General features: G+C 42.7%; 1 protein-coding gene across 3 annotated transcripts; it reads right to left on the minus strand.

The window, feature by feature from the left end:
• Positions 1-1,585: 1,585 nt before the first annotated feature.
• On the minus strand, positions 1,586-10,441 carry LOC135110491 (facilitated trehalose transporter Tret1-like). Of its 3 annotated transcripts, XM_064022853.1 has the most exons (10): positions 10,302-10,371; positions 9,709-9,797; positions 6,980-7,110; positions 6,018-6,153; positions 4,809-5,017; positions 4,074-4,306; positions 3,738-3,843; positions 3,225-3,504; positions 2,529-2,728; positions 1,586-2,260 (listed from the first exon to the last, which is right to left on the minus strand). In XM_064022853.1, exons 3-10 carry the CDS (start codon positions 7,016-7,018, stop codon positions 1,994-1,996), a joined length of 1,470 nt encoding a protein of 489 aa, XP_063878923.1. In that variant the 5' UTR covers positions 7,019-7,110; positions 9,709-9,797; positions 10,302-10,371; the 3' UTR covers positions 1,586-1,993. The 3 variants fall into 3 exon arrangements, with proteins under 3 accessions (XP_063878923.1, XP_063878922.1, XP_063878925.1); XM_064022852.1 differs by lacking the exon at positions 9,709-9,797 and having other exon boundaries at positions 10,302-10,441; XM_064022855.1 differs by lacking the exon at positions 9,709-9,797 and having other exon boundaries at positions 6,980-7,066; positions 10,302-10,402.
• Positions 10,442-12,371: the final 1,930 nt, after the last annotated feature.

The raw sequence follows: 12,371 nt of genomic DNA on the forward strand, positions 1-12,371 counted from the left end.
TACCAGTCTCGTCAGCTTCCTGCAGCGGCCTGACGTTGTTGGTAATCTCACTCTACCAGACATTCAGGAGATCAAGGATATCGGGGAAACAGTGGTGCCTCTCAGGAACATTTTATACTTCTACGGGATGATAGACGATAAGAAGATGCACTGGACCGCCACGTAAAGACATTCAGCTGCTCCGGAAGATTTTGTACTTTTTGGTGAGGGTTTATTACGTAAGAATGGTGGCGTTCTGAGTTTAGTGCGTATGTTTGCCTATTCTTGTTTACCTATTTACATTTTCCACATGTTCTTTACTTTCATTTATATGGTCTTCTGGTGAAAGTCTGTAGTTTATTATTATACCTGTCTTTATCCTTTTCAGAGGCTTAAATTGTGCTGTTATCTAATTTATAACAACGCAATTCAAACATCTGAAAAGGAAAAGACTTTGGTGTATGTGGGAGACTGTTATCCCCAGTAAGTCCCGCTCAGTCTGTAATAGTAAGCATGCACTGGTTTTCCCTGCTGTTGAAGCTATTCTCTTAGTTGTTTTAGGTCTACTTCTTCTGTTAATGTATCTTTTCACTGTTATTTTACCTTCTTGTGCCATGGAGCTCACACATCACGCAGATTCGATGCTTCACTTCTCTCGGGGTCCAGTGCTTCAGGGTCTCATGAAACACTAACAGAAAGAGGAAGAAGGATAACAGGAAGGTGACAGATGCGAGAAGCTGCCAAGTTAATTGTATCCTTGTGAAATATTAATTGATGTATTGACCAGTGAGGGAGCGTGTGATATGAGAGGATGGGGGCGTGAGTCTCATGGCATTTTATTACTTTTAGGTGTGAGTAACAGACGGCAAGATGGCAACAAAGAGCACCTACTGGGCGAGGAGAGTTGTATGTCCGCCGCTCAGCTTGGTGCAAATGGTGTGAAGGGAGTGCGCTTCTGAAAGGTACGTAGCGTTGGAGAAAGAGAAATTATGATGCTGGCATGTGCTGGAAGTGCGTAGGATAAGATCTGGAGGAAGATTATGTTATAGCGTATACTGAGTGTGCTTAGGGTAAGGTTTGAAAGTGAGGGAGGGATGCTGACGTGTGCTGAGAATGTATAAAGTTTGAAAGAGAGGGAGGGATGGTGGCGTGTGCTGGGAATGCGTAGGGTAAGGTTTGGAGGAGGAGAGGAAGAGATGTTGGTGTGAGCTTGTATTATGCATGGCAAGAGATGGCAGAGGAAGAAAAGACGAAAAAAAAAAAAGTTGTGTGTGCTTCGAGTGCGTAGGACAAGATCAGGAGGAAAACATATTGGTGAGTTGGTATAATTTTAGGGCAAGAGATGGTTGAGGAGCCGAAAAAAGAAGAAAGAAAAAAAAGCTTATCCTGGCTAGATGGAAGAAGGCGGAGGAGAAAGAAAAGGTAATGAGATTTTGGTTTTTAAATCAAAAGCAGGGCGGAGAGAGAGAGAGAGAGAGAGAGAGAGAGAGAGAGAGAGAGAGAGAGAGAGAGAGAGAGAGAGGTCATGTTTGTGTTTGCGAGCTATGATGAGATGCTTACCTGTGATTGATGGTCACTAATAACTACAGGTGAAGAACATACAACATTTCCACACTAGAATATCTTATCATTCATATTTTTTGCATTAACTAATAGTGAATGTGTTGTGAATACAGGCAACACACACAGATATTCGGGCCCGTATTTTGAAACGCTTTACATACGTTCTCAACAAGACAATTTTCAAAGACCGCAGAGATGATTAGTCGGGTTATCACGAGCGCCTTCTCCCACTCAAGGTGCAGAAACCTCCCTAAACTATCACTAGAATCACAAAAACACTCTTGAAACCTTACTAAAGAACTTCCACTGGAGCCTGTTGAAAGCAGTCAAGGCAAACTGGTGAAACGTTTAAAATACACTGCTGACTGACATTCGTAAGCTTATCGGGAAGCGAAACAATCAAGCAACAGACGCGGCAGTGTCATAGCGTGCCTGCTGCCTTAGTGAAGACCTAGCGGACCTTTTCTTGGGAGGAGGAAGGGAAAGACATGCCGGAGGGGAAGGTGGAGCCGTAAGCCGGGGTGTATCCTTGCCGCCCTGTCTGGGAGAAGGGCGTGAGCAGCTCGTTGCCTACAAATGCCTGCTGCAGCTCCTCCAGGGTGCGGCCGCGAGTCTCCGGCACGAACAGGAACACGATCAGGGCGAGGATCAGCTGGAAGGTGGCGAAGATCAGGCAGGCGTTCTCCACTCCAATAGCCGTGGCCACGTCAGGGAATACCTGTCGGAGAGAGAGAGAGGCGTTAGTTGGCGTTCGGTAGAGACATATGAAGGTCTGGCCAACCCGGTTTTTTTGGGGAAGAGGATAAAATGAAGGTTTATATATAGACGTAGTTAAGATTAAACCTAACCTCACCTAAACTAAATCAACGTTAAACCTAACCAGAGCTAATCTAACCTAAACTTCACCTTAGACTAACCTAATTTCACCTGTCTCAACTTACCAGTGACAATGCTCCCTTCAGTAACCCACTGGGACGAATACTTACATTGGTGACGATGAAGAGGACGACGACGAAGACTGAGGTGACGATGGAGGCGCCGATGGAGCGGACGGGCGTTGGCAGCAGCTCGCCCAGGAGGATCCAGGGCACGGGACCCACGCCCATGCCGAAGGACGCCACGTACAGCACCACGCACGCCAGGGGCAGCCACCCAATACCCTGATCCTCCATGGACAGCACTCCACCTGGAGGAGAGAGAGATGTACTAACACGCCTCTATGCTCTTGCAGGTTCACAAATGTTCTTATGCTCTGTTATCTCCACCACTTCCTCCTCTTCCTTCCTCCTGCAGTTTACTCCTGCTTTCTGTCCAGCAGTCTTCTATCCTCCCCTTCCCTCCCTCCTGCAGCCTTCCATCCTCGCGTGTTTCTTCGAAGTTTCTACATAGTTTCATTTCTCTCCTTTCCGTCCTGCAAGCTTCTATCCACTCTTTCCTTCCCTCTGTCAATCTTCCCTATATATCTCCCTTTTACACTCCTGACGCTCTAATCACTTTTGCTCTTCCATACGCAGTTTATATCAATAGCATGCACGTGAAGTTTCAGCAGATATCCCCTTTCTAAGCCAACAAAGCTCCTGGGTATCTGTTCCTTCTATTTACTCCTCTATATTCCTAGACATTAACATCTCTTGTGTCTTTCCCGCGTCCTCTCTTATCATTGCCGCTGCGTTAGGACCCACCAGTGATATAGAGGGTGAGGGAACAGATGAGGGTAGAGCTCAGGAGGAGAGGACGACGCCCCACTTTATCGATAATGGTGGCGGAAATGACGGTGAAGATCAGACGCGAGAACCCGAGGACGATGGAGCAGGAAAAGGGATCGAGCATGACTCCAGCGTTCTCGAAGAAGAAGACGGCGTACATAAAGATGTTCATGGCGCCCCCCAGCTCACGAAGGAGGAACATGGAGGTGACCAGGACGACGGGGCGGTAGTTAGCGGTCTCCTTCAGCGACAGGAACTGTGTGGCAGGTGCAGGGGCTATGTTAGGTTAGGATTTGTTAGTTGGGCTTTGCTAAGGAGAGATTAGTGATATGTATGTGTGTGTGGTTGGTGTTATGTTACGGGGTTGTAGTAGTAGTAGTAGTAGTAGTAGTGGTGGTGGTGGTGGTGATAGTAGCAGTAAGTAGTAGTAGTAGTTATAATAGTAGTAGTTTGTGTGTGTGTGTGTGTGTGTGTGTGTGCACGCTTCACCTGCTGCTTGATGGAGCTATGCTGGGTCTGCTGATTGATCGCCTCCCGGATGTTGCTGAGTTCGGAGTCCACATCGTGTTCCGGGGCGCGGAGACGCATGAGGGACCTGACGGGGAGAGAGGGGAGGAATTGCTTGGAGTGTTCTTGGAAAATGCAATACTCTGTCACCTCCTTATCATTTCTTCTTCCTTTCCATCACTAATTTCTCGTTCTTAATCCCTCACCTATGCGAAATCTTCTCTCATCCTTCTTTTCTCTTTCTTTCCATTAACACGCAGCTTTTCGTGATTAACTTTTACCAAAACCTCATTGATATTCTCCTCTTCAATCCCTTACCTAAGCGCCATCTTCTCCCTGCCTCGCCGGAGTAACCAGTAGGGGGACTCCGGCACGAAGAGGATGGCTGTGACGAGCGGGAAGAGTAGCACGCCGCAGATGAGGGTGGTGGTCTGCCAGGAGAGGAACCGCGCCAGTATGTACACGAGCAGCATGCCCACGCTCACCATGATCTCCGTGAGGGACGAGAGGAGACCACGCACGTCAGGCAGGCACATCTCAGCTATCACGGGCTGCGGGGGATGGAGGGTAGGTGGATGGGTGGATTAATGGGTACATGCATGGAGAGATAAATAGATGGACGGATAGGTTGATAAGTGGATAGATGTATAAGCAGATAGATAAACTAACAGATAGATAGTTTGGTAGATAGATAAATAGACATTTTTTTTTTATTTTGACATGGATGAAATCTGGAAGGTTTGTATTTATATTAAAAGTCAGTTCATGAGTTTATATTTCACTGTCACACTTGGGCTCGTATACATTCAGAAATGCTTTGCTGTCTCACCACGAACATTTTCAAAGGAAACAAAGATGATGAGCAGGGTTCTCAAGAGTGTTTGTCATGTCATTAACGTAGAAATCTTGATAATCTGTCACTAAAACCGTAAAAAAAAAAAAAACTTAGAAACCCGTGCAACTTCAGCCAGACCGTTATGAAAGCAGTGGGAGTGCGGGCAGAATTGTTTCAGAATATAGTCTTCACACACACATTACGCACACCATACGCACCTGAGCCACAGTGGTGATCATGAACCCTATAGCCCCCGTGATGACCCTTCCCACGTAGATCCAGGGCAGGGAGAGCGTGGTGGCCATGAGGATCCAGCCGATAGCCGCGGGCACTAGCATGAAACCTAGCAGACGGCAGGGCCCCACCAGCTCAACCAGCATGCCTGCCCCGGCTGTGGAGAAGATGGCTGCGATGCCTCCACACGACACTGCAACAAGTGACCGAGTGAGTGAGTATCTTTTTGCTGTTGTTGTTGTTGTTGATGTTGTTGTTGTTGGCATTGGAATAGGAAAGGTGATTGGAAGAGTATTTTTTTTTATATGCACGTAACACTATAAGAGAAGAGTTAATTGAGTGAATGAGTGAAATTTTATGTGGGAGGAAAACCCAAAGGCACAACCAAATTCAAGAAGGCCCACTGAACTTTGGTCAAGGAAATTTGAGTGAGGAAGTCAGTCGGTCAGTCAGCCAATCGGTCAGTCAGTCAGTCGGTCAGTCAGTCAGTCATTATTATCATAAGTTTAGATGTATAGTAACGCAAATCATGTTTCTTCTTTTAGGAATTGTATAGGGAAAGAGAATCGTTGTGCATCAAAACATTAGAAGGGAGCAACAGTAGCACCACCACCACCACCACCACCAACAAAAACAACAACAACGACGACGTGAGTGTTAATTCTTCTCTATTCAAATACTCAATATTCAGTTAATTACAGAATGCACAGACAAGCAAATAGGGATAAGCAGACAGAAGGACGAACAGACAGACAGAGAGACAGACTTTCAGATACGATGGTTGGAGAGAGAGAGAGAGAGAGAGAGAGAGAGAGAGAGAGAATTTGTAAAAAAAATATATGTATTTGAATGTCCAAAAGAAGTGGAAATCCCAGAACTTAAAGAAAAAAAGATGCCACAGTGAAGAAAAAAGTTGAGAAAAGTGGAAATATTAGATCTTGGAAAACAGAGGAAAGGCCACAGTTAAAAAAAGAAAAAATCTATTTATGATATCTTCGTACTTAGCCTTAGAGTCTGAAAAAACCGGAAATGCCAGAACTTGAAGAAGAAGAAGACTACCGAAAAAAAAATGATGAAAAAAAATGCCGGAACTTGAACAGAAGATGGAAAAAAGGCCACAATTAGAAAAAAAAATGTTGATGAAAGAAGTGAAAACGCCAGGACTTGAAGGAGAGATGGTCTCACTGACTCACCCAGCCACTGATGGTCGTCCTGAGTGAAGTTGAAGTTAGTGTTGGGATCCTCCATGATGCGGGACACCTCCACGGACCAGCCCACCACGTTGCCCGTCATGATCACAGCGCAACCCAGCACGCAGGCCGCGCATATCTGCCAAGCGGGCACACCATACGCAATTAGTAGGAAAATAAATAAATAAATAAATAATGGGAAGAAGAGGAAGAATAAGGAGAAAATCCCTTTCAGTGAATATTTCTTTATTTTTATGTAAGAGGGGCACCGGCCAAGGGCAACAAAAGAGTGAAAAAAAAGGCCCACTCAGAATACCAATTCTAAAAAAAACAAAGGAAAAAAAAATCCAAAATTGAAGAATAAGTATCTTGGAGCGTCCTTCTTGAAAGAGTTCAAGTCACAGGAAGGAAGAAATACAGAAGCAGATATTTCCAGAGTTTACCAGTTTATCAGTATATAATTCCACATTTTCCTATTATTAACAAGGAAGTATTACAGTTGTGCCCGTATTTTTCATGTGCCCCCCCCCCCTCTCTCTCTCTCTCTCTCTCTCTCTCTCTCTCTCTCTCTCTCTCTTTATAAAAGCGATCACTGCAACACGCGATTCTAACGAAGCATATGATTCTTATAATATATTGCAAATACTTGTACTGGAATATATTCGGTGATGAAACTCTTAGTGTCGAGTCAATATGGAGCTTTGAAAGACTAAACATATATATTTGGATGGGAATAATAGATGGAAATACATAGGCATGTTTTATACAGGAACTGCTACGTGTAGTCCTGATGACTTTCTTGCAGTTTATGTTTTAGTGTGATAACGTTACGATATAATGAATTGAAAGGCAGTGATATAATATTTTAACTTCATTTATTATACTGGCGTCATGATAAATATATGGGAACCTTACATGGGTACTTTTTAGATAGGCAACTGTGTGTACCTATAATTGCCACTCACCTGCTTCCACCTGTAAATCAGCCAGGTTTTGAAGCCCATCCTGAAGGCGGGTGGCAATCCCTCTTGAAGCAGCTGTGGAGTCGATATCTGGAGGGTCGAGGTGGGGATGGAGGGAGGGGCGATGAAGGCTTCTGAACAGGAGGATTATATTGAATTATACACGATACCCAAATACCAATATCCTTGTTTGCCTGTACATGACGTTATTCTGATTACGAACTTGATAAGGGAATAGAACAGTAACAGGAGAAAGAGGATCAGATACGAGAAGGACGAGGAGGATGAGAAAGTTTAAAAGCTCAATTCAAACTACGAACTTGGTGTCATTTAGGACAGCAAGAGGGCAAAGAGGAGTAAGATGAGAAGGACGAGGAGAAAGTTCAGGAAGGAAATAGTAAGACAGTAAGAGGAGGAGGGAAAAGAGGAAGATAAGGAAGACTAGGAGAAAGAGAAAGTTTAGTTCATTCTACTAGATAAAAAGAGATTGAATAGTAAGAGGTGTATGGAGAAGGGGAGGAAAGAGAGGATAGGGAGGAAGCGAAACAGGAAGATTAGGTGAATAGTAAGACAAGAACAGGGAGAAAGAGAAAGAGGAGGATTAGGTGAGAGGTAGTACTAGTGTGTGTGTGTGTCAGTAAGGAGCGTGCCAATATACAGGAGTCAGAGATCAGTTTGAGTTACCCCCCTCTCTCTGCCTCCCTCCATCCCCACGTCCTCCTCCTCCTCCCAAGCCTCTGCCTCCTCCTCCCGTACAACCTCCCAGATCACGTGCCCTCCACCTCCACCTTCGTCCTCTACCTAGAGAGAACATATCTTACCCGAGCCACCGCAGATCTCACATAAATAAACTTGATGTATATTGAAATGCTTTTATCTTACGAGACCAGTTTTCAAAGGCCGTATATATGATTGATCGGTAACCGGGTTTTCATAGGTGTTTTCTTGTCATTGATGGCGAAGGATTTATATCGAACTATAACTAAAATCGTTAAAACACTAGAAAATTTTTAATAACTTCAGGAAGACACGGATATTATTTGGATTCATATTGGTGTTTTCTTGTCATAATTGGTGAATAATCCTTATCGAACTGTTATTAAAATCGTTAAAACATAATTTCCGGATGACGCAAATGTGATAAAAGGGGTTCTCATTGATGTTTTCTTCCTATTAACAGTGCAGAATCCGTGCTGAACTATCGCTGAAACTTAAAAACACTTAAAAAAAAAAAGGTAACTTTCAGAAGAGCTTTTAAAATGTAGCTGGGAGGTGCTGACGTGTTTAAGAATGGAAATGATTTGGTCCAACGGCTCTTGTCTTCAGGGTTTACTTAGAAACACTTTAGGCTTTCAGGAGAAGTGTTTTCCAAGTCCACAGTGATGATTGGCTAGGTTCTCTTTAGTCTTTTTTTTTTCATGGATGGTGCAGAATCAATAAACTATCACTAGAATCACGAAAACTACATATGTCTATATACCAGGCAGGCAATTCCACACGGGCTGGCCCAGACAAAGCACCACACACGCATCACATATCATTCACGCCACGCCGGTGCCTTACGGAAGGAGCATAAGCATAGCACAGCTGGTGACGTACAAAATCATGAAACCCCCCTTGAAAACCCCCAGTACCTTTCATTAGGCTTAGGATCATATTCTGAAACACTTTGCAGCACCTACACTGTTTTAAAAGACTATCTGAAGCTACATGGGTTTTTAAGAGTGTTTCTGTGGTTATAGAGACAGATTAACAAGATTTCTACATTACTGAAAAGAGAAACCGTTTTTAGAACCCGACTAATCATCTATGTTGTCTTTGAAAACAGTTGTGGTGGGAGCAAAGCGTTTTTTAACACGAACCTTAAAGACATCGAGACGTCCCAGAATGCAATGCTTAGTATCAGATTATCAACTCAGTCCTTTCTCTTCCCACTGGCAACCTGCAAGGAACATTCACCCTTGCGAGTTTGCGAATAAGCCACAATTCAAAGCTCAACAAGATTCTTTAGACTCGAGCTTTGTAAACCCCTATTGTGCTAGGGGATCAAACCTTCCTCTCCAGTGTTTTGTCTCCTTATTCTCAAAGAAGCCTGGATTAGACTAGGATTACCCTTACGGGTGAAAAAAAGACCTCTTGAAATCCTCTTGTGTTATTATTGATGGTGATACGGATAAGACTGGTAGGTTTACTGTGATTTATGATGGGAAATAAAACCGGATTTTCTTGCGATGTTAGATGAATTACTGAGTCTATAATTCCATTCATCTACCTTGCAAATATAGAGTGGAGTACGAGAAGATGAATGGAATAGACTCAGTAATCAGCAGGTTGTTAGTGCCGAGTCAATAGGAAGCTTTACAAGATGATTAGATGAGTTTATGAATGAGAATGATACATATTATTTATTGACTTCAGCACGGGAAGCTAGTCAAAGATGGTGGTGGTGGTGATAGTGGTGGTGGAGGGAGAAGAAAAGGAAAAAAAGAAAAAAAATCGGAGAGATGGAACTAGGAGGAGAGAGAGAGAGGGAGAGAGAGAGATGCTGGAGGAGGAGGACCTTAACAGACACCAATAATATTGACATTGAAAAGTAATGATCCCACTTTTCCAGAATTGTTGATGAATTTAGTAATGTTGATGTGAACGATCTCTCTCTCTCTCTCTCTCTCTCTCTCTCTCTCTCTCTCTCTCTCTCTCTCTCTCTCTCTCTCTCTCTCTCTCTCTCTGACTTGATGGTTGTACTGTTGGACGAAAAATATTTCTTTTCTTTCTTTCCTTCTTAATTTTATCTCCCTCAACAATGCAAGCCTGTAGCACCCTGTCAAATAAGAAATAAAAGTGACAAAAATCGTCAAAGAAAATAATTCCCTGTCTTTGGGCTTAACACTTCTTTTTCCGAGACGCCCAAGGCTCTAGGTTCAATTTATGTTATCCCTTGACTCAAAGAAAAGAAAATCCCCTTAACCCTCAGCTCAACACTCACAACAATAGAGCGATAAACCACAATACCTCATGTCATCCATGCCACAAAGCGCGAATATTTCCTGTCAACAAAAGCGACGTCATACAACTTTCAGAAACTCGCAATTCACAAGGAAAACAATAAATATCGAGCGAAAAAGAATAGAAAAAGAAAAAAATCATTTCTACGAACATTTAACCATTTCCTAAGATAAAGAGTTTTTTTTTTTTTTTTGGAAATAGCTTAGAATGACATTATAAAGGCCCTTGAATATAGAGGCATGCTCTGGTATAGGTATCCATGGGTATATCACAGGATATATGGTCAGGGTATATGGTCAGGATATGGACAGTAACTTACCTGACTCCTAGAAGCACAAGGGGAGTGAGACAGTTGACCGGAGTCTGTATCGCGTTGGTCCAAGAGTGAGGCACCGTCAACCACCCACCTCGGGACCAGTAATCCTTGAAAATGCTCCGTCACTATCACATGAGCTCACTACAATAGCGTCTGTGCCCTCATGCTCTTGAATTGTCACGCGCTGTGCCTCCTGCTTCTCTCTCTCTCTCTCTCTCTCTCTCTCTCTCTCTCTCTGCTTCGTCTCCTCTTCCTTCCCCTCCATCTCCTTCTCTGCCTGCGTGCCTCCTGTCTTCCACCTTCCTCTTCCTCCTCCTGTCTACCTAATGTGTCCTTCTCCATCTTCTGTACCAGCTTGCTTCAATTCCTTTTCTCTCCTCTTCCATCTCCTCCAGTACCCTCCCCCCCCACACACTCCTAATCCTCCTCTACTTCCCTTCCCTGATCCCTATTCTTTCTCGTGCATGCCTCAAATCCTTATTCCCGGTTCGCTCTTTCTCTCCTTCTCCTGTACACAACAACCCAACACGTGTATATAGTCTGGCAACAAAAGTGGGTTTTACTTCACGTTTTTTAAGTGCTCTGGGACTTTCACAAGTAATTTATTTGTTTCATTTTTGCTTTTGTTTTTTTTTAGATCATACATATGATTAGTTGGGTTCTCATGATGGAATGAAGAAAAATGTTTACTCATTATTATTAAGAACATAAGAACACGAGAAAATATGGGAAGCTGCAAGAAGCCATCAGGCCTACATGTGGCTGTCCCTATATGAAATATATCTACTTATTTCCACCTGTCATCCCAATCCATAAATCTGTCTAATCTTCTCTTAAAGCTCCCTAATGACTCCACTAACAACCTGATGACTGAGCCCATTCCACTCATCTACCACTCTATTTGACAACCAATTTTTTCCTATCTCATTCTTAAACCTAAGATTTTTAAGCTTGAACCCATTATTTCTTGTTCTATCCTGGTTACTGGTCTTAAGAATTTTGCTTATGTCCTCTTCGTTATAACACCTATACCTCTCTTTAAGGAATGTAAATCTAATAGCTTCAATCTCAATATTATTATTATTGTTATCATTATTACTGTCACCATTATTTTTATGATGTCAACAGTTATTTCCATAAATTTTTAACTCATTCACTGTAATACTCATTTATTTAACTGATTATACTTCACTTAAAATTTTCCTTAAGCTTCTTCACTAGTATAACTAAAACATCCTTATTTATTTCTCAAACATGACTTTCTCTGTAAGCAACGCTAAAGATATTGCATGACACCATACACAGTTATCTCTGTTATTGCAAGTATAGTCCCCTCTTGCCTTGCCATTGGTTCTAATCTATCATCACATCTAGATCCTCCAGACAGGGCACCTCACCATTGCCTCACATTCCTCCCTACACTAACATCCCTTCAGGTCACATGATCGGCTCCACACATCCACGTACATCTTCTCCTCTCAGGATAGCAAAGGTCTGGCTGATGTTTCTTTGGCTTGATTGTACATTTTCATCACAGTCTTTCCTGTCATTTGCCACTCACTTGCCTTTACAGATACATGATAACCTACTAAGTCTGGCAATGCATGGTGCTAAATAATCTTTTCAGGACAGGAATTGTTCACAGGAATCAGTTGTAGTAGTATTCATTAATTACTCAATTAACAATTTAATTTTCATGTAATTGATACAACTTCCAACTGCATAATTAATTTGGAAGTTGCTAAAATTTCTCATATAGCCAACACACTTATTTCCTGCATGAGAATTATGATTTGTGAGTATCAAATAGATCTGTGAATATGCTTTTAGAATATTGTGTTTGCGAGTCAATAACACAGCATTACTTACAGCCACATCTTATAAGGTTGTGAAATACTACTGCCTGAAATTGAAAGTTATCAACAGCTCACTTTCTTCAGTAAGGAGACATTTGGCATCACTGTGTGGCTGAGTTGGCAGAATTCTGCTTTTTCTTCAGTGTGTCATGAAAGACAACTTACAGTAGATGGAACAAGAGGACTTAGGATCCTCTCCTTCAGTGGTCTGGACTTA

This window comes from Scylla paramamosain, chromosome 20, assembly GCF_035594125.1.
Source record: "Scylla paramamosain isolate STU-SP2022 chromosome 20, ASM3559412v1, whole genome shotgun sequence".
NCBI lineage: Eukaryota > Metazoa > Arthropoda > Malacostraca > Decapoda > Portunidae > Scylla > Scylla paramamosain.

Coding starts and splice junctions, on each gene's coding strand:
- LOC135110491 (XM_064022852.1), bottom strand. CDS start 7,018: ATGGGCTTCAAAACCTGGCTGATTTACAGGTGGAAGCAG. Junction 6,154..6,979: donor TGATTTACAGGTGGAAGCAG/GTGAGTGGCAAT, acceptor CCCGCTTGGCAG/ATATGCGCGGCCTGCGTGCT. Junction 3,844..4,073: donor AGGGAGAAGATGGCGCTTAG/GTAAGGGATTGA, acceptor TCTCCCCGTCAG/GTCCCTCATGCGTCTCCGCG.